Source organism: Falco peregrinus, chromosome Z, assembly GCF_023634155.1.
Source record: "Falco peregrinus isolate bFalPer1 chromosome Z, bFalPer1.pri, whole genome shotgun sequence".
NCBI lineage: Eukaryota > Metazoa > Chordata > Aves > Falconiformes > Falconidae > Falco > Falco peregrinus.
In genome coordinates this window covers 29,684,738-29,706,951 of record NC_073739.1, presented here as the reverse complement: position 1 = coordinate 29,706,951, position 22,214 = coordinate 29,684,738, and the positions used below count along the sequence as shown (strand labels likewise).

Genomic DNA, 22,214 nt, shown 5'->3' with positions numbered 1-22,214 from the left:
TCCACTTTGTGCAGGAAGAACAGGGCCACCCAGAAGCCCAGTACAGAGGCTGTGTCGCAAGTTAAGACCAGGTAATGGCTAATAAGTGTGGCTACAGAAGCTCCTACTCTTTACTTGAAAGGACCTTCCCAACAGTCAGTGCCAATTTTTGATTCTTCCAAGATGATACTCAAGTATGAGCTAATTCACTTGGTGCATTTATTATCCAAATCTGACCTTGTCAATTATAACAATCTGCAATATATGAACTTGAAACTTGAGCCAAATTAAACCTATCACCATACACAACTGCAGCCTCCCCAGGCAGATGAGGGGAGGAAGTTCATAAAAAAAGACGGCAATATTCAGGTTCAAATCTGAGTTGTAATATGCTTCTTTCAACTGAACTTTTTCCATTTTGCAAGTTGAAAAAGGTACAGAAATATATATGGCAATTTAAATGTTATATCAACATAATTTATAAAAGGCAGATCACCTTCCCCCATTGAAAAATGCATATACTTTAGAAATTACAGTTGGTTTTCTTGAACTTATCTGTTACCATCTGAAAGCATCACAGTTACAATTTTCATATGACAAGATATTTAATTCATGTATCTCATTGTTAAAATGGCTTTCATAGACAAAGCATGAAATAGAAGGCTTTATTTTGCTTTTGCTGTTTGCAAACTAACATCCTTAATGTTAGTTTGCATATTCCAATGGACGCTTCCCAGAGCCTCAAGGCTGGGTAAACTGGTTCTGTAAACTCGCAGCAGAGGTGTGCAAGTGAGCCACGCCATCAGTAACATTGTAGAATGAAAGGATTCCTGCTTCATAATCCAGAAAAATGCCAATGTGATCAGGATCATCTTCTATCGAGATAGGGATTCTCTCCCCCTTGTGAAATGCCCAGTATTCAAAATCAAATTTCTTAAGGCACCAAGGTGCTCTATTCCAGCCCAGCTGACAGGTTTCAGTCTCCTTTCCTGCCAGTGGAAGGGTAGGCTGTGCCAATCCACTATCCTGCTCCAGCGTGAAGCACATCAGCTTCCCAGTAATGGCTTCTGGAGAGGAATGCGTCTCTCCCTAGCACTTGCCATAATTTATCGAATCTCTGGGGACCACAAGGGTAAAGTACCCTCCTCCGGTTACAGCTTAATACAAGACCGTCATCAGACAATGTCAGCCTTGGATGAAGGCTGTCATATTCCCAGGTTGGTGATCTTGCATCTGCAGTCAAAGCCATAAACATATTTACTACATTTATCATGACTCTTGAAAGAAGTCCAAGTTATAAAAAACCTGCAGAAGACATGTCTTGTGACCTGCAGTTTTGCAAGGGAAAACCTGACATTTTTAATAGAAAGCATTGCACTACTACGTGCACCGATGCTTTAAAGTTGTGTAGGCTATAAAGCAGGTCAGTAAAAGACATATATAAGTCAGTATATGCATGGTTTACAAATGAAGATGAATACAGCTAGGTGGGGAGCGAACATTGCTTTATGCAGAATAGTTGGGAGACTTCTGGTGGGATTGCAGCCTAAGGGTTTTAGAGGGCACTAGAGCAGACTCATGGGTCGTGAGATCCCGTTCCGCTGAAATCCCATGTGAAGATGCACTATGAGTCTGTTTCTCATGTACATTGCAAAGGAACAACTTAACAGCTCCCAGGGGATTTATAGCAGTTCACCTGACCGGACATTTAGAAAAGAAAAATCACAGTCTGAAACTACACCTTGGAAATCACTGTCTTAGCAGCAGCTTACAATATTTTTACCATGAAGCAGCTGTCACAGGACCAGAAATCACAAAGCCAGGGGAAAAAAAAAAAGTACAGTCAAACAAGTTTGAAACGACACAATCACAGAGGACAGGTCAAAAAGCTACAAGATTTTTAAGATTAGATTTTTCTCAAGACACTTGTCCTACAATGTTGAATTGCTGCACGTCCCACAAAAGTTTTCATAACTTACTCTATCTCAATAATTGGCATGTGTTGGCATGTGTTTTCTGATTTCATGTTCTAGAAACAATCTATATCCTCCCTTCGAAAACAGCATCTGGCATCCTTAAACAATCCCCTTCACTCTTTCTGTCAAGCCTGACAAAACCAGCATCAGGAGTTTGGTACCTAAAAGAACATACATTTTCATGAATTACAGTACTTTCTAGAGTACTGGCTATTAGATATAAACTTAACTTGTAATCTTAAAACTATTCCAAATAATAAGCACATCTATTTTCTCTCGTAAATGAAGAAAACAATACATCCAGACACGGACTGAACAGCAGTATACTTGCAATGAAACTGTCTGAGTCACATTTCACTCAGTTCATAGCTGTTTTTTTTGACCAAATATGAATTTAATCTTTGTCTAAATACACTCTGAAGCTCAGATGTTTAAAGATGACAAATACATTTAATATCCTGAATCTCCTTTTCAAACTAAGTAAATTGCTTTTTAAATTAGGCTTAGGGAAACAAGTGTTTATAATATTTCAAAATCCAGACTTCTTTATTTCTCTGCAGTATTGCATATCTGAAATGACATATTTGGACCTGTGATATCACAGAGTACAGTCTTTCACTTGGCTTTACAGGCAGCATAGTACTAAAGGAACACAAAATAGGGGGCAACAGACCCACTGAAGCAAGAACTTCATTATTTTCCTTGCTCTTCGGTGTTGAACTTAGAAATGAAAGGTAATTATACAGCAGGTTACTGTATGAGAGAAATCTGCCTTTGTAACTGAATGAATTTGTTGCTATTTCCTCTCCTATATTGTCGCATAGAGCCCTCTCCCCCAAAATAAATATGTCTAACCAGGACTGACTGGCATATTCCACAGTCTAAAGCCCAGAAGCTGTTTTAATTCAGTCTGGGATCCTCTCCTCTGCCATCAAAGCAATGCATAAACCATTCCCCTTCACTCTCTGTTGGTCCTTTGTTACTCTCCCACGATTTCCTGCCTGAGCAGGGAAGGCTAAGTAAGTATGGTCTCCCAAAATTCACTGTGAAAAAGCACCCACACTGTAGCCTGTTAAAATGCCCACAAGAGAGGACAGACACCTTGCATTAAGCAAGAATCCATTCACTACACATGTAATTGCAACAAAGACTTGCGCTCTAATACTTGTCTGTAGTGTTTCAGAAAAGAAAGCAGTACACATACTTTATAAGATACAGAGGACCCCACACATCCTCCTTGCCTTGGTCTGGACTCTGACATCAGCTGTGTTTAAAATACAGGAACCAGTGATGCACCATTGTCGGTTGTTTTATACACGGAGCCTAACTAACAGATCATCTTCATCTGGGTAGGATCACTGCGCACACCTGGGTACCAGAGATGAAGCGGTTGCTTCGTTTGAGGCAAAGACATGCACAGAATGATGCTCGTGTGTGAAATGCATGCCATGGTGCTAGAGCGCCAGCTACTGATACTCTACCCGCTGCAATCTGCAGTGAAATGGAGAAGCAAATATATTGCACTGTACATGCAGTGGGTGTTAACTGAAGCATCATCATTTGCTAAACAAAAAGAAAGACTTCAGGATTTTGATTTTGGTACTATGTCTGTAAACAATGTTAAAACTTCCAAAAGTGTACCACTACAGGGGTACATCTCACACATGCAACATCTTCCTGTGATCTCCACCACCCTTTAGTTAGAAAAGCTAGTATTGGCATTCATGTGGCCTGAATAGGTCCTAAGTCACACCTGTGCACACAGCTGGTGACAAAAGACAGGAAACAGGAATTATTTATGCAGTTAAAACAGCACACTACAGGATTCTTTCTTCTGAAGGACTGACTATCATGATTCTTTGTTCCAAGTCACTTCCAGCAGGAAAACAATGGGGATATTAAGTTTGTACAGAACACAAGAGCCACAAGTGTTTGGAATGCTTCTAACTTTAATTCAACCATACTTACGTTTTAAGAAAAGCAACCAATCAACAGAAGACATGGTTTTCAACACCGTTCCAGGCTCCTTCTTTGCAGTGGCATTAAGGCTACTGAAAATGTCTGGACAGAGGTGGAAAGGGACAGTTTAGGGAGTCTGCCGGTGGAAGAACATGGCTGTACTGTCAAGAAGATTTTAAAAATGGAACACCATGGACAATTTTGCTGGACAAGGTATTTGGATTTTGCCTCTTCGGTGTGAATGTCACCCATGTTCTGGGGAAAGACATGCTGCCAGACTCCATTTTCTAACTTCATGGGACAAACTGTGTTACTTTTGCTGGGGAAGAGCTATCATTCTGTATGCTTTTGACATTATACTCTTCAGACAGTATGGAGGTGCTGGATCCCAGTGTTGCTAAGGAACCACACAACTGGACACAACCCCAAGTAAGCACCCCCCATTCCTCAAAATGCGTCAAAAAACCTCAAAAAGCACCCTTATCAGATGAGAACAGAGTCAGGCAGCTAAAGGCAATGGCAGATGCTAGCTACAGAGTACCTGCACGGTACTGTCTACCAATTCATCACACATCCTGCAATGTCCTTTCAGATCTGGTCTGACCATTTTCCCCTGCACCCTGCTTTACCGTTCTTGGTGGCAACTCTCAGGAAAGGGATTATTAAAAAGTAGTTCAGTGAAATGTGATGGCTGGTGTGTTGCCCTGCTAACTCAACAAGTGGCAAAGTTTCCCCATGGTTATCTGGCTTTGTGGCAATGTGTCTCCTTAGGAAACTCCTTGCCTTAATCATGCCAAAGGTCACTTAAGGGTGAAATACCAGCTCAAAGACAGAAGGAGCTCTAAGCTGAACGTGTTAATCCATCTTTAAAGTACCAAAGGCTAGAGAATTTCTGCCTGAGACAGGTATCACCAGGTACATCAACTAGAAAAAGCTTTCAAATTTGCCAGATACCTGATGTTCCATGCCACAGCACTTACACCCAGCAGTGACTGAAAGGATAGAACAGCTACGTTGTGTAGGTGTGTTGAAATAACTGATCAAGCTGCAAAAAAGCATCAGACAAATTCTAAGGCACAAAAGGCCATCCTCAGAGTTGAAAGAGGAAGCTCTTATGTTCCCAAACCACCACCGCTATAGGAACATTACACAAATGCTGTTAGAGAACAGTACCCACGCCCAAAAAGCTGCTGTTTTCTCCATCTGATTTGGTAAAAAGTCCTGCTCTTACTTACAGGCCTCACTTTATTTAAAAGGAGGCCAGGAGAAAGCAAAATTCACAGCGTTCTCCCAGGTACCTTAAGCCAGGCTTCCAGTGGTTTCTGTAGAATGGACTGAATAAATGTCACAAAGTGCTCAAGTATGTGCTCAAATGAGAGAGGTATTGGATGCCATTGTTCCAACAGGTACCTGGGCTCCTGCATTTCCTTCTCGATTTCTGTGCATTGCTGAAGGCAGAAAGCCAAATTCTCCAGTTAGTAGAGACAGTGACATGAATGGACTCTTCCCTCCCAGCTCCCACACACCACAGAGCAAGGACAACTCCATCATTATGGAACCTGCCTATTAGCTCATTAGCCTGCCCATTAGCTCCTCCTGCCAGTGGAGCCAGGGCCTACCTCGAAGATGGACAACCCAGCAGTCATTGTTAAAAGAGGCCCTTCCGGGACACTCCAAGATGGGAATGAGTTTAACCTGGCTAGGGCCCTTTGCAGAAAATCCCAACAACGGGAACATTAAACCACTAAGTTTTAAAAGCAATCTAAAGAATAGAACCCAACATCCCCCACAAAAAATATCTCCCAAACCATGGAGAGCAGCTTCCCACGTGGAGGTGTGTTGCTAGCACACCTGGCAGAATGCCAGGACCATGTCATTCACAACAACAAAACCTCTAAAGTCTGCTAAGTTGCAAGGATGTAAAAATGCACCACAGGCCTTCCCATGGAGAATGGCATCCTTTGGCTGTGTCAGGGCATAGGCACATGGCAACACACCCTTCCTAAGCCAGGAGAAGAATTTCATTAGGCAAGATAAGCTGACATTTATCTGTAGGCAAAAAGAAAAACACTGCTCCCCTCCAGTAAAATAATGGCTATTACTCAGGGTGATTAGGATCTCCTGTGATTAAAAAAATGAGAAAATTTAGCCTTCCTCCTAAGGTTCCTAAGAGGACTGTCTTTCCTCAGACCTTCATGTAACAGTACATAACGCAAGACCTGATACAGCATTTGTCTTCAAGATTAAGAGATGTGTCTAACTCTGTTCCATATGTTTTCATGAATTTCATAGAGTTGAAATCAATGCCATAGAAGGAACATCTAACAGCTCAAAAATCAGGAACCAAACCGGTACACCAAAATACGAACAAAAGGATTAAAAAGTGAGAAAGATGCTGCTTATGCACAGAAGAATCTACAGATGAGATCACTAAGACAGTTTACCAAGGACTATGAGGGTAAGAGGTAGAAAGAGACCATACAATACCACCTCCAGCAACCGAACAGGATCACTGTGCTATTGTATTTGTCTGATTCGATGTGAGAAAGTCTCTAGGGCTACAAGCTTTTGTCGACAGGACTCCAACTGCTGATCATGTGCTTCCGGGGCTTCCTGAGTCTTTCCATCAATTAAGTTTTTTGTGAGACTCTCCTCTTCCTGAAGAAGTAACAGGAGCTCAGTCACTTTGTCTGACAGCTGCGTTTTGCTCATAATGGCACATGCCTATAGATGAAGCAGAAAAGTGTCCCGCCGCTACTCAACAGACCATAAACTTTACAGGCACTTCTCTCCCAGGCTTTCAATGTTACATTTTTGGTTGAATTTTACTGATTTGCTGCATTTCTTGAGGAACAGGTGTTTACCGCTTAAGGGAGAGCAGCTAGGATTTACTTGCTGATGTCGTGGATGGAAAAGCTTGAGGGCAGATTCCAAGATGCTTATTTTTGCAGAAAAGGCTGTTTGCAGCTGGAATGTAATAGGGTCAGGTCAAAATGCTACAAGCAGCAGATCTGGTCCTTCAGTAGCAACACTTTGCCCACTTTTAAAGCAAGCTAGGGTCAGGGAGCTGCTAGGAAAAGAAAGCCACTTCAAAACAAAGTGGCATCAAACCACAATGTCCCAAAACTCTACAGAGAGAAATGTCTTACTGATGTTTCTGTAACAGAGATGCTTAGAGATGTTCCTCAGAGCAAAAGCCATTTCATGCTCTATAAGTGACATGGAGCTTAGCATACGTTCCCACTCTTAAGACAGAATCAAAGAACTGTAATTGCATTTACTTAGCTCTGAAGTCAGACTATTCAATAATGCAGTTCAGTGCAATGCAACATCAGTGAAGCCAGAATAAAATGTAGTTGGGGCTATTTAATATTCCTCTGCACAAAAATTTCAACACCGCTCTTCCAGAGATGTTCGGCTGATCAGGGGGTGAGGGCCAGGCCTTTGGAAACTCTTTCCCTGTTCTCTCCCTTTGGCAGTAATATGTTGTGATGGATACAGGGAATAGACTCTTTTCCTGAAGGAGTAGCTGCCTGGGTCTTTGAATAGCTACAGAGAAAGCAAAATGTCTGTCCTTGGAAAATGACCATCCAGTGGAGAAGCAAACCACACTTCACCTTCAGATCATTAGCAGCCTGCTCTACACTTCATCGGTTACCAGCTTCTTGCTCTTTTATCTCTTCTAGATCCTTCAAGCACAATGCCATGAGCTTCTATACAGCAATGAAACAAAATAAAAAAATATTGTATCAAAACAACATATGTAAAAACCAGAGATCTATACAACTTGCTTTCCTATAGGAGAGTATGTCACTGAAACACCCAGTTTACGGGGCTTACTAAGGACAGTAGTGATGAAACATAAGGATTTCCACCTGCTCCTGGTCCTCATACTGGAAAGATTCAGAGAGCTTGCAAATTAGTACCATCCTCATAACAAAATTAGTACCATCTCCATAAGGAACAGGGAAACCTATGGGTGAAAAAAAAATATTTTAATCTTTGAATCCATGGCACTGTGTATTTCAAGACAACTAAATGCTTGTGCATTTAGCAGCTGCAGGGCAGCTAGCCAAGTACTGTTCTTGAAAGCACCAGTGGGAGGCTCTGTCTAGAGTCAAACCCCAGTGAATGTTCAGGATGCTTCCCAGTGTACAAAAGACCAATCAGAAAGATGCCACTATCACTTACAGTGATGATGTAGTCTGAATGCCTGCAACAACAAATATTATCAGCTTGGCTGGTAATCACAGTCGACGAGGGTCCCCCGTGGAGAGTCGGCCAAGTCCCGACAATCACACCAATATGGCTACATGCCGTGCTCACTTTATTAAACAAACAGGTCATATTTATAACTTAAACAGACCGCTCACCAGACTTTACACACAGGTGATCGGATAAAAGTCTCTGGGCCACGCGGGCGTCCGTGTGGCTGACCGGTGGGCATGCTGCAGGCACCTGATCAGAGTGTGCCAATGACAGTGTGTTGATTTCGCGGTTCCCAGGACTTGCTCCGCACCTAGCTGCTTGTTTGTGCATAGCTTGTTTTCCTTCTCACACTGCTTGTTCCCGGGACGATTTAAAACTGCTCTGCAGCTTCAACTAACAGGCCTGGGTTGTCCAACCCGGACAATGGTAACATATGTCCTTGGTCCCTTAAAAATCCCTCTACACACAGTGATCTGTGATACTTGTGGTGTGCCCTGAGATGCACTGAGCAGCACAGCATCGTTAATATTCTGCTATGTCTAGCCTCCACAGTTTCTCACCAAGAGCCCTCCAAAATGGGCTGTCCTCTGTCCAGCAAGTTTAACAGTCTTGGTGCACTTGGTGATGCACTTTTGTCATTAGTTCCATGAAAGATCCAGGCAATGCTGCCCCATGCTCTCAGTGCACCAGTGTTGTAACAGAGCCTGTCAGTAAACACCAGACAAGCTCCCGAGCTGTAGCTGTTATTAGTGTCCTGTTCTGCCCCTGGGACCCAGTCAAAAACATGTGCGTGCACATGTACTAGCTCAGTGCAACATCCCCAGCTCAGCATGGCATTTAAACTCTGCCTGGTAGAAAAACTGAGTGTAACTGTTGCTTCACGGGCAACAGTTTGCATTTCTGACAAGTGCTCCTTTGAAAACACATGCAATGTTTCACTCATTATGACAGAATCAGAAGAAATTGGGCTCCCAGATAAAGTCAGAAACTTGTATCTGGAATTCCCTTGGCACAGGCACATCTGTGCAAACAGATAAATGTTCTTGCATGGAGCAAGACACTCATGTCATGCTGTTCATTCCAGCCACAATTTTTCAGTCTTGTTCCTGAAGGGCCATGAGGGTTCTGCAGCACATGAAGATCCAGGAGTTCTACTATGTACCAGCCTTCCTCAATTTATTTTACAACCTAGATGTCATTCTCTTCCTCTAAGACTGACAAAGACCACAAAACAAAACCCACTCTTCCTTTGCTGCTAGTAAAACACATCACCTCAGGCACTCACTCCCTCAGAAGAGTGATCATATGCAAATATTTATGTCAACCCCAAGCATTTATGGTTAAGCATTACTTGCTTTGCCGAGATAAATGAACGGGCTGCTTCGTGGTAGTGGAGACACTGTGTCTGCAATGGTGGCAGGCAACCCATGTCATTCACCCTGAGGAACCAACTCTGAAACATTCCTTTAGGGATTGCCTGGATGCCCCAACTCACGCAAGTGAAAACACTGTAAAAGCAAGGATTTCTGAGAGAGGAGACTTGTAGCTCCAGTCACGCTCACAGGATACATATCAAGCTGTCCTGGTTTTGGCTGGGACAGAGTTAATTTTCTACTTAGCTGGTACAGTGCTTTGGTTTGGATTTGGTGAGAGAACAATGTTGACAGGACACAGATGGTTTTGGTAGCTGCTGGGTAATGTTTATACTAAGTCAAGGACTTTTCAGTCTCTCGGGCCCTGCCAGTGAGAGGGCTGGAGGGGCACGGGGAACTGGGAGGGGACACAGCCAGGACAGCTAACATGAACTAGCCAGAGAGGTATTCCATACCATATGACATCATGCTGAGTATATAAACTGGGGGAAGAAGAAGGAAGGGGGGACATTTGGCATTGTGGTGTTTGTCCTCCTGAGTAACCGTTCCGTGTGCTGGAGCCCTGTTCCCTGGTGATGGCTGAGCACCTGCCTGCCCATGGGAAGCAGTGAATGAATTCCTTGATTTGCTTTGCTTGTATGCACAGCTTTTGCTTTACCTATGAAATTGTTCCTATCTCAACTCTGAGTTTCACATTCCTTTCTGATTCTCCTCCCTGCCCCTCTGGGTGAGGGGGGAGTGAGTGAGCAGCTGTGTGGTCCTTGGTTGCTGACTGGGTTTAAACCATGACATAAGCATGCTGGTCCTGTGCCCTGCATTCAGGAGCACAGGGAGCTTCCTTCTAGATGATCTTATATAACCTTAGATCCAGGGATGAACTAGCTGAGGGACCCTGCACAACGGTTCTCATTTTTTCTTAGGATCCACAGCCATGATTTGCTAAAAGCACTGAGGAAGATTCTCACATGTTGTGGTTGATGTCACATCACAAAGGCTGCAAAAAATCACCCAGCAAAGAAAATCACTACTCAAAATATTATCTCTTAGGCTATGACTACTTTTGACAGTTTGTGCCCCAAATCTCTGCAGCCCTAAGCCAGTAGATGTTAGCAGACACTTCCAAGGGACAGTGTCACACAGGGACCCAAGTTTCTACCCTGCTCAGTTCCTTTTTGGCACAGAGACAAACAGCTAGTTATCCACAGCACCTGCTCCCCTGTGGCCAACAGACTCCCAGGGAACCAACATAACTTGTTGCTTTGTGCTCCTTACCCTGGCTCAGATCACATTGCCACCACACGATACCTGCATCTGCACGTTGCCCCGGTGTCATGAAGGGAATGCAAACGCTGTAGTGAGCTCCCAGCTGCAAGAGGGACATGAAAGCGTACCAGCAGGCAGGAACAGTGCTCTGAGTCACTCTGAAATCTTCAGTGGTCTTTCCCCTGTGCTTCTGTTTGCTTGCAGCCTAGTGTACTGCCCCCTGCCCTCATACTGCTAACACAAAGTGCAATAAAATGCCAGAGTAATTTGGCATGACCTGTGCATCTGACAACTGTCTGAGGGAACAAGGGAACTTCCTAGTAACGCTGCTCCAGAATGCCAGAGTAGGAATGGGAAGGAGCTCTCTGAAATTGTGGAGATAAAAAAAAAAAAAAGCTTCCAAACATCAAACCTCTGTGTTACTAATTTTTAAGCCTCCAAACTTAGCATCTCAGTATGCAGGCCTCAGCATGCTCTCCTGAATAAAACAAAGCACAAGGAGGAAGCAAGCTTACAAAGCCTCCTGGGGCTGCTCAATGGACAGCTAAACTGGGACGAATAAAAAAAGCCTAGGGAAGAGCCTTATGCTAGTTGTGGCTGGGATGGAGTTAATTTTCCCCATAACAGCTCCCATGGTGCTGTGTTTTACATGTGACTATACTACAGTGCACATGAGGGTGGGAGGGGGCACAAGCAGGCAGGTGATCCAAACTAACCAGAGAGATACTCCATGTAATGTCATGCTCAGCAACAAAACAGAAAGGAAGGGGGTTAAGGTGGGTTTATCCATCTTTTGCCCAGGAATTGGCTGGGCACTGGTCTGCCCATGGGAGGTGGTGAGTGACTGCCTTGGCATGACTCGCTTTATTCTCTTTCCCTCTTCTTCCACTTCTTCTTTGCTTATGAAACTATTTTTATCTCAACTCACGAGTCTTCTTGGTTTTAGTCTTCCTTTCCTCCTCCTCTGTACCACCAGGCAGGGCAGGGGGAGTGAGCAGGCAGCCGTGTGGTGCTCAGCTGCCTCCCAGGGTTCACCTGCAGCAGCCCCTGCCCCTCATCCCTATGGAGCCGTCAGAGAACAGGCTCCCTGCATGGGGATTCACTGTGGTCTGGCAAGCTACAGCAACGGGGGAAGGGATAAATAGAAATGGCCTTTCCTCGTCTCCTGATTTTCTGTGTTTCTGACAAAGGTACTTCCAGCCCAGCAATGCAAAAACCACCACCCCACCCCAGGGCAACTACACAAGGTGTGAGAAGAAAGTGTTGCTGTGTGTGACCTGACATGTCACCTCCCCCTTGTCCCCGTTATGTGTGTGCTTGGGTTGTGACTGCACTCGGAGACAGCTCCCTCCCTCTCGCACACGAACCACCATGTCCCTGTGCAGTGACAGCATGCTGGCCCCTCTCCGCATGGGGTTTACAAAGCACTTGTCAAAACACTGCCCACTGCCACAGCCCTCAAAACCGCTGTGACAACAAACGCCAAGCTCCACAGCCACTGGCTAACAACACAAAGCCAGGCCACAGGCAGGTGGGCCCGACTGGCCGGGCCAGGCCTGCCACTGCCGCATGGCCCGCAGCCCTTGGCAACACTCATCTGCTTGTGGCAGACGGCGTGGGGCAGGAGGTGGACGCGGTGCAGGCCCAGGGCCCCGCAGAGGGCACAGACACAGGGCCCACAGTCCTGGCAGAACTGTGGGGACGCACAGCCGCAGCCCCAGGCCTCGGCGACACCTGGGGCATGGGGGCATGCAGCCGTGTACATGTACAGCCATGTACACAGCCACGTCTGCCATGTCCCAGGGGTGGCAGGGGCGTACAGCCCGCCAGGGAGCCGTCACCATCAGGTGCCCCGGCTGGCACATGGCCTGCTCCGGGGAATTCCAGCTGTGCCGATGAGGAATGCCCATCTTAGTAGTGCCACATCAGTTCAATTTTCATGTGTAATTTTCATTTTCCTGAAAAATAAATAAAATTTTGAAGTTTCTAATTTTACTGGCACTGAACGTTCTTTCTGTTTTAACATTTCCATTAAGAAAGTAAATGAAAGTAGAAATTCTTTTGTGGCTTAATTGCTCACTATATAATTTTAAAATACAGAAAATTGTTCTAGGTTATCAGAAATGTATTGATGTATACATTGTTCTTGCTAATTTTTAGCAAAATACACTCTCAAACACGTAGTTTTCCAACTATACTTACTGCAGCATTATGGAAAGATAGTATGCATTAAAGGAGTGTCAGAATTACTTCAAACTGATATTTTGAAAGCTTTCCTTTGTCTTGTGGTGTTACTGAGTTGGCTGTGTACTGGCAAACCCTTTCAGAAACACACACCTTTTAAAACACCAAATAGGAAAGTATCCCTGACAAATAGGGATGAAGAAAAAGCTAAGGCATTCAATGTTTTTTATGCTTCAACCTTTAATACTGATGATAGACCTTGGGCTGCCCGGTCCTCTGAGTTGGAGGACCAGGACTGCAGGAACAGTGACTTTCCATTTGTGGGCACTGAAATTGTAAGGTATCAGTTGTATCAGTTGAATGTTCGTGAGTCCATGGGTCCAGATAGGATTCATCCCAGAGTACTGAAGGAGGTGGTGGATGTTATGGCAGGATCCCTCGATCATCTGCCAAAGCTCTTGGGAGTCCAGCGAGGTCCCTGCTGAGTAGAAGCTAGTCAGTGTTATTCCAGTTTACAAGGTGGCCATGAGGGAAGACCCAGGGAGCTACAGACCTGTTAGTCTAACCTCAGTTCCTGGGAAATCATGGAGAAGATTGTACTGGGTGCTGTTGAAAAGCATTTAAAGGCCAATGCAATCATCAGGCATGGTCACAAAGGGTTCACAAAGGGCATGTCCTGTTTAATTGATTTGATATCCTTCTATGATATCTTAGGGAATGAAGGGAAGGCGGAGGATGTAGTTTTTCTGGGTGTTAGTAAAGCTTTTGATACTGTCCCTCACAGCATCCTTCTGAATAAGTTGTCCAGTTGTGAGATGAGCAGATACTTGGTGTGCTGGGTGAAGAACTGGCTGAATGGCCAGGATCAAAGGGCTGCAGTGAATGAGGCTGCATCCAGCACATGGCCAGTCATCAGCACTGTTCCTCACGGCTCAGTTCTAGGGCCAGTTCTGTTCAATGTTTTTACCTACAATCCGGATGCAGGTGTTGAATGGAATGCACCATTAGCAAGTTTGCTGATGATACTGAACTGGAAGGTGCTGTTGACTCTGTTGAGGGGCAAGAGGCCTTGCAGAGGGATCTAGACAGACTGGAGCATCGGACAACCATCAATGTCATGAAATTTAACAAGAACAAATGCTGGGTTCTGCACAGGTGACAGAGTCATGTTGGATACAAGTATAAACTGGGAGAGGAGTGGCTGGAGAGCAGCCCTGCAGAAAGGGATCTGGGCGCTGGCCGACAGCAGGCTCAATACAAGTCAGCAGTGTGCCCTGGCAGCCAAGAGGGCAAACAGCATATCCTGAGCTGCATCGGACACAGCACAACCAGCTGGTCAAAAGAAGTGCTTGTCCCACAAATTCAGTGTTGGTGCAGCTTCACCTTGACTACTGTGTGCAGTTCTGGGCCCTAAAATTTAAGGTGGCTGCTAAGGCACTTGAATGCACCCAGAGGAGGGCAACAAAGCTGGAAGGGCTGGAAGGCATGTCCTGTGAGGAGCCGCTATCGGCTCTGGGTTCGTCTCGTTTGGAGAGAAGGAGGCTGAGGGTAACCCCATTGCTCCCTACAGCTGCCTGAGGGGGGGAAGTGGAGAGGGAGGTGCTGATCCCGTCACCCTGGGGTCCAGTGACAGGATGCATGGGAATGGCTCAAAGGTGCAGCCGGGGAAGTTTAGACTGAACATTAGGAAGCATTTCTTTACCAAGAGGGTGGTCAAACTCTGCAACAGGCTTCCTAGAGGGGTGTTTGATGCCCTGTGCCTGTCAGTGTTTAGAGACACTTTGATAATGCCCTTAGTAACAGGCTTTAACTTTTGGTCAGTCAGGAGGTGGTCAGGCAGTTGGACTAGATGATTGTTGTAGGTCCCTTCCAACTGGAATCACTCTGTTCTCTTCTGAAGTAAGACATACACTTTTGCCTGAGTATTTTACTGTAGATGGAACTGCAATTGACTGTTGTGCTTGTATTGGCTCCATTGGACATGGGGGAAGTTTCTAGCAGCTTCTCACAGAAGCCACCCCTGTAGCCCCCTCCACTACAAAACCTTGCCAGGCAGACCCACTACAGCAACAACTAAAAATATCAGTGTGTTACGAACATTATCCTCACACTAAATCCAAAACACTACATTGTACCGGTTACTGACAAGAAAAGTTAACCTTATCCCAGCCAAATACAGGACAACAGAGCAGGTCTAGCTCACCAAAGCAATCTCTTGTGGACTCTTTCCCCTCCGATGTCAGCAACATAAGAAGCAACAGCTACATTTTTTTGACAGGGAGGACACAGGCTGGACTTCGAGGCAAATGTGAAGAGACAAATTAGGTACTACTCACAGTGTTCAAGACGAAAACACGTTCTCCCATGGCTGCTATCTTATGCACTGAGTTGTGCCACAGTCCACACAGCCTTGCAATGGCTTAGGGGATACTTCTTTCACAGGGAGGAGAGGGATTCTCTAGTGCGTGGTGTTCTAAGTCCCACACAGGATCTAGGCTGCATATCCAGCATGGAGATGCGCAGAACGTGCAAGACTTGTCTTGGGGTTTGATTGGGGGAAGACAACTAGGAGGGAGGCAGCAAGTTTCAATGTAAGCACATAGTCTGGATATGCAGCTGGGAGGGGGATTGCCGCTTAGTGCTAGGAAATGTAGAATTTCTGTTTGGCTTTATTATCTGTGCATTTCACATGCCCACTCTCCCTGTCTTGTACTGCTTTAGTTTTGTTCTTGTCTTTCTTTTCTTGTACTACTGGGCTTCAGCCATAGGTTTTTTTCTGTGACTTACTCTGTTTGCTACAGACAATGCTGTAACTATCAATAAGGGGAAGATCATTACTTTTTTCTGCATTTTCTTTTCCCATCTACCTCCATTTATGACAACATTCTGAACATTTCTGAAGCTCAGGGACACTGTGATCTAAGACACTGGATGCTGAGATTCCCCTTGGCATTAGTTCCTGCAAAATCCATCAGAAGAAAAATTATGGACTCACCTTGGGGACACTAGCTGCAAAATCCCACTTCTGCAAAATCCCAGGCAATCCTCTGGAAGGCAGTGCCCCAGGGGTGTTTGGTATATGTGGATTTGCAAGGAATACACTTCTTAACCAGCATCAACAAATATCACCTGTGCTTCAGATTTCTGATACCCTAAGAAAGTAGATCATCAGTTATTTTCTTAATGGCTTAGGACATATTATACCTTTCACTTCAGGCATGGAGTTCTTTGGTTAAGCTGAAGGCCTGTGCTTCTGGCTCTTTCCCCTGCCCCCATCCCTTGTGGTAAATTCAAGTCACAGAACAATTCTCTACTTGTTTTGCTCTTCTTCTATTAATAAATTGATGAAACTTAACTTGTTGAGGACAATGACAAACAAAAATGAGGGTATGCAGAATTGGATGACCTACAAATACATTACTGTAATATATTCTCTGATTTTCTCAGCATATGGTATTGATACTGGTCAGTAACTGTCAAACCATACAGACGTTGTATGAATTCCTGTCCTTTTGTGTACAGTTAATGACCGTGCATTGCAGAAACTCACTAAATATTATGTCAACACCATTCATTCGTTGAACCAGACACCCCATTAGTAACACAGACAGATGGTCTGGTGAAGAATTATTTTAGTGTGTGAGTGAGCAATCATCTAAGACTGAAGCTGACATCTTTATTTCTTGATGCTGTATCCTTTGTAGTTCTCAACTGCATTTACTCCTTTTGTTGCTAACTGATCATTCTCCATGTTGAAGTCTTAAAACCAAAGAGCAATAATTTCCTTTCATTCTCTGCAATCTCCTTTCCCTGCTATGTTTCCTTAAAACTGCTGATGCTGCATCAAGCTGCAATGGTGTACAGAGTAAGATGAAGGGCAGTTTGCAGTAAATACATATTTTTAATTTGGCCTTGCTCTTTGAAAGGAAAAGGACATAGCAAAATGTCATAAGGCCAGGCAAATTGGTTCACATCATGAAATCATACAGGCCCGGAGTGCTCCTGGCTCTCCATGTTGGACTAGACTTAGGTAGAAAGGAAGTGTATGTTGCAAAGGAGTAGTAATTACCCTCTGTACACGCCTTATGGTCAACAGCAGGTCAGTAAATGGCAGAGTAAGAGCAAGTTGTAAAAGAACTAATACTTCAGATATTGCAAACCCACATGTTCTAGCAGCAACAGTATGCATAATTTCCTCTTTCAATTAACATGATTATTATATGAATTTTTAAAGAAATACTTTCTAATTACTATACAAAACTATCACAGCCAACTGTTAAGGGTCTTTTTTTTTTTCAGATGGCAGGTCATACAAACATTATTCTATGTATCTCATTTTGTTACTAATCTGTTGCATGAAAAATTATTTCCATTCTTTGAGTATAGTTCCTTCTTGTTTCACTCACTGGCCCCAGCTCTTGAATTGAGCAGTTTGTCTTCAGTTATTGAACAAGACTATGTGATGGCCCAGGCTCCTAGCACTCAAATAAGCTCTGCACTGCTTCTTAACTTCTCTCCCCATAGTCTCCCTTTAACACCCTCTCCAAAAAACAGACAAACATCCTCCAAACCCTAGCAAACATGGTGTGGTGAACATTTTTCTCCTGGCCACACAAATTCAGTCCTGTCTAACAGATTTAATTAGTTCCTGTACCTGAAAGGAGCTCAACTTTTTACTTAATGCTGCATATTCTTATTCTGACATGCTTAGAAAAGTGTGTCAGAGCACCCCAGTTCAAGTATTTTTATTTTTACCTTGCTTCCTACCCATAATACCACATGATTCAAAAGCACTTGGATAACTCTTTTCTTGACTGGATGCCTTTCACACAGCAGTGACCGCTGCCTAACCTGCAGCAAGCTCGCTCCCACTAGAAATGCTGGGTTGCACAAAGGCTGCTCCATGTGCCTCGTGGAGCTGAAGCTCTAGGGAGTGCTGCAGTTCTGTGGGGAGTCACTGTTTTCCATGCTGCAGTGTCAAACTGACTATTTCTGATAAAATCCAATAGATATTAGCACATGGTACTGTCTGTTTCAGACCAGTAAGAGCCTAATCCATCCATCTCACAACTTTTTGACTTGTTCTTGTTAGCTGACTTTCTCTGGGATATAGGGCTTTTGCAGTGGGATCCTCCTGTAGGCTATCTTGGCTATCTTACTGCCACCTTAAGTATAGGGCACTCATGTATTGCTTCCCTCACTCTTCCCAGAACTTTTCATTCACATGAAAGGTGCTCCTACTAGAATATACTTTTCACCTTTCTGCACATCTCTGGATGCCTGACTCTCTGCATGCCTCAGGCACCTCACTTCTCAGTGTACATTCCCCTGGAGACACAAAGGAGCTCGAATGTTCTTGCACAGTGACTGCAGCATTTCTTCTGACACTTAACATGTGGCCTATCAGCACCAACTGAGCTCATGACAACAACCAGGACCCCAATTTGACTGGGTTGAGGCATCCCTCAGCACAGTTCTACATGACAAATGTCCTGGGAGATAACCCATGAAGATCTTTCTATCCCAGTGTTTCTCTCCATAGATTTGACACAGGTGCTTTAAGCCAAAGAAAGGAGGATACACTGAAAACTGTGCTTCCCCAAACCCCACCAGCTTCTTGCACACAACAGCAGCGGGCAGCAAATGAAAAGCAACACTAATACAGAAAATCAGCCTGTTTTCAGTTTGGAGCTATTCTAGCAAAACTATTAAAACAGTAACATTATCATATATAAAATAATTTACCAAATCATACAGACAAACCAGTTTGACATCTCAGGTAATACTGCTGACCCAATTCTGCTTGCCCAAGGCTACACCAGCAGACATTACTATGACTCAAGGATGGATTGACATCAATGAGTGGTGCTATCTGAGGTTTATTACTCCTTTTCTGCTACAGCATCACTACTTGTGAATGGTCATTTGTAGTAAGTATAAAGGCAAGATAACTATGCAAAACAGGCAAACAGTGGTTTGAGACATCTAGTTGGTAGTTACACCTCCTAGCTGAAGCACGGTTATAGTTACCTATGTTACTGTTGTATGTGTAAAATAAAAAAGTACAAATGCAGCTGAATATACTGGTGGGGAAATTATTAGGATGTGTGTGAGCAAACTATTAACATGTTACATACGAAGCATGAGAAGTAATAAGGAAATAAGGGTGAGGTGAGGGATAAATGGCTGCAAGAAATGCAGGAGGTATTGGAAACATTATTGAAAAAATCCTCTACTTGTTCCTGCCATCTCTTACCAGACCTCCCAGGAGCAGCCTTACTGGGCTTTGTGAATGGAGTAACCACAAATCTTTCCTGTAATCCTTGCTGCTGTTAGAAGGTTTACCATGTCTAGCAAACATGGTACCTTATACCACCACAGTAGCTGACAGTCACATTGCTACAGCAAAATGAGCTACGATGAGGCTATCTTTAGCTGGTAGTAAACCTGAAATAAAGCGTGCTAACTAGAAGCTTGGAGAAAGTTTTATATGTTAGTAAGTCAACACAACATGCAACCAGGTAGCTTAACACTGCTTATCTGACACACAACACACCAGCAGCCTCTGCTGTCCCAATCAGGCATCCGCACAGCTGTTAACTTAGGCTCTTCTAGTGGTGCTAGGATGGTGCTTTATGTCTCCAAGTTGTCCATCAGCTGTTGGTTTCAAAATGCAAATCTGCTACATTTGGTTCTAGGTACCAGAAGTCTGGTGCTACATGGGCTCTTTCAGAAAGGGAAGCTGCACTGTGAGGCGTAATAGGCTATGAGTGGCACAGTGCAATCCCCTGCAAAAGCTAGCACAAAATACTGTGTTAGGCAGAACATATATTTTGGAATTGATGACCCACATTCTGTTTGCATGTTTGAAAAAGCACAGAGCTTTGTGGATGCAGTAGTTGACAAGGCAAGATCCTTATGCTGTCAATAAAGCAATCTAAAATTACCAAGGTTAGCAAAGACTAGAAGTGGGCAAAAGCTATAGAAATGCCATGGCCCCTGAAAAGCCAAGGCTACCTTTAGCATATGTAAGAATAAATAAGGAATAAGGAACTCCATCTGTTCTTAAGCATACCTTCATTCCTAAATCAGTTGACAAGCACTGTGGTCATGAAAAAACATGGATCTGATGCAAGGAGATACCACAGCTGAAGGTCACATGGTTGTGTGCACCATGGTGTGAACTGTGGGGGAAGGAGGGTTACAGCCCGAGATGGAGAAGCTAGAGTTGTGGCCAGTAGTTGAGAGTAAGACAGGAGAAAAGGACCACAAAAAAACCACATGGGTTGCAAAATCTGGAAGCAGTGATATGATTTGCTAAAAACTAGTAATGGAAATTGTTGACTAACTACTGATAATGCCATTGGACTCACAAACAGTGGTAAAGCAGAATCAGCAGACAGCTACTTTATAGGCTGAGGAAGATGCTGTGACACAAAGTGAGTGGGAGGACAGAGCAGATCAAGAAAGGAAGATGTGAGGGCAATTCTGCTCTTCAGGCTAGGACTGGTCATGGCCAAACCACAGATGCTGTTGGAACCTGCTTTGCAAAATATTTGGGTGGAGCAAATGTGTCTTTAAAGTATCCAAGCTCAGAGATAGATACCCTTCTCTTTTCTAGTGCAGATGTTGCTTTGGCAATGATGATCTCTTCCAACTCATATGATTACTCTATGGAGCTGAAATAACTCTCCTTGCTGGCCTTGCAAATGGTTTTCTGGGAGCCTCAGCCAGTCCACAGATTTCAGGTTACCAGGAATGGGAGTATCTTCAATATTGGCTGATTCTCCTATCCAAGAACTATACTTCCGTGACACAGTATGTGCTAAGTGTAAATAATGCCCTACAGAGAAGATGCACAAAAAGGCATTGCTGGGCTTTTTATTCAAGCAGTTTACTGCTGTAATTCATGGATCCATTTAATAGTTTGGGTTGTGGAAAGGGCCCTTTAAAAGATCATCTAGTTCAATCCCACTGCTGTGGACAGGGCCACTGGATCAGATTGCACAAAGATTCCAACATGACCTTGAACACTTCCAGTGATGGGACATCCACAACTTCTCTGGACAACTTGTTTCAGTGTCTCACCACCCTCACCATGAAAAAAAAAATATCCCATATATCTCATCTAAATCACTTTCAGTTGAAAATCACTGCCCCTTCTCTTGTCACAACAGGCCTTGGTAAAAAGTCCCTGTCTGTCTGTTTCTTAAGCCCCTTTTAAGTATTGAAAGGCCACAAAAAGGTCTCCCCAGAGCCTTCTCTTCTCTAGGCTTAACCACCCCAACACTCTCAGTCTTTATTCATAGAAGAGGTCTTCCAGCTCTCTGATCATCTTTGCGGCCCTCCTCTGGACCTACCCCAACTGGTCCATGTCCTTCTTGTACTGGGGAACACAGAGCTGGGCGCAACACTCCAGGTGGGGTCTCATGAGACCAAAACAGAGGGGGAGAATTACCCCCCTCAACCTGCTGGCCATGCTGCTTTTTTTGGCTGACTTTCTGGGCTGCAAGCGCACATTGCCAGCTCACATCTAATTTTTCATCCACCAGTATCCTTCTCTGCAGGGCTGCTTTCAAACCATCCATCCCCCCAGCCCACACCAGTGTTTGGGATTAGCCTCACCCTGATGCAGGACCTTGCCCTTGGCCTTGCTGAACTTCATGAGGTTCACATGGGCCCACTCAGGCCTGTCAGGTTCCCTCTGGGTGGCATCCCTTCCTGCAAGCCTATCAATCCACTGCACCGCTCAGCCCGGTGTCATCCACAAACTTGCTCAGGGCGCACTCAATCCCGTTGCCTATGTCAGTGATGAAGATACCAAACAGTACTTGTTCCAGCATGGATCCTTGAGGGACACCACTCATTACTGGTTTCCACTTGGATACTGAGCCATCGACTGTAGCTCTTTGGACATGACCATTCAGCTAGTTCCTTATCCATCAAATAGTACATCCGTCACATCCTTATCTCCCCAGTTTAGCAGCAAGAATGTTGGTCCAGCGTGGGACAGCGTCAAAGACTTTACAGAAGTTCAGACAGATGGTATCTGTAGGCCTTCCCTTGTCCACTGGTGCAGTCACCCCATTGTAGGTGGCCACTAGGTGAGTCACACATAGACTTGCCCTTGGTGAAGCCATGTTGGCTCTCTAATCACCTCCCTCTTATCCATGTCTGACAGAAATTCCAGGAGGATCTGTTCTACCACCTTACTGGGCACTGAGGTGAGGCTGACGGAACTGTGTGCAGGAAGAACAGAGAATATATTCCA

At 44.4% G+C, this 22,214-nt stretch overlaps 1 protein-coding gene across 1 annotated transcript; it reads right to left on the bottom strand.

Moving 5' to 3' along the window:
* Positions 1–616: 616 nt before the first annotated feature.
* TRIM14 (tripartite motif containing 14) lies at positions 617–12,524 on the bottom strand. Its single transcript, XM_055791074.1, is given in 9 exon segments — positions 617–756; positions 759–958; positions 960–1,212; positions 3,924–4,016; positions 4,544–4,697; positions 5,213–5,362; positions 6,405–6,638; positions 7,532–7,627; positions 12,207–12,524. Coding segments are annotated over 9 exon segments (1,638 nt in total).
* Positions 12,525–22,214: the final 9,690 nt, after the last annotated feature.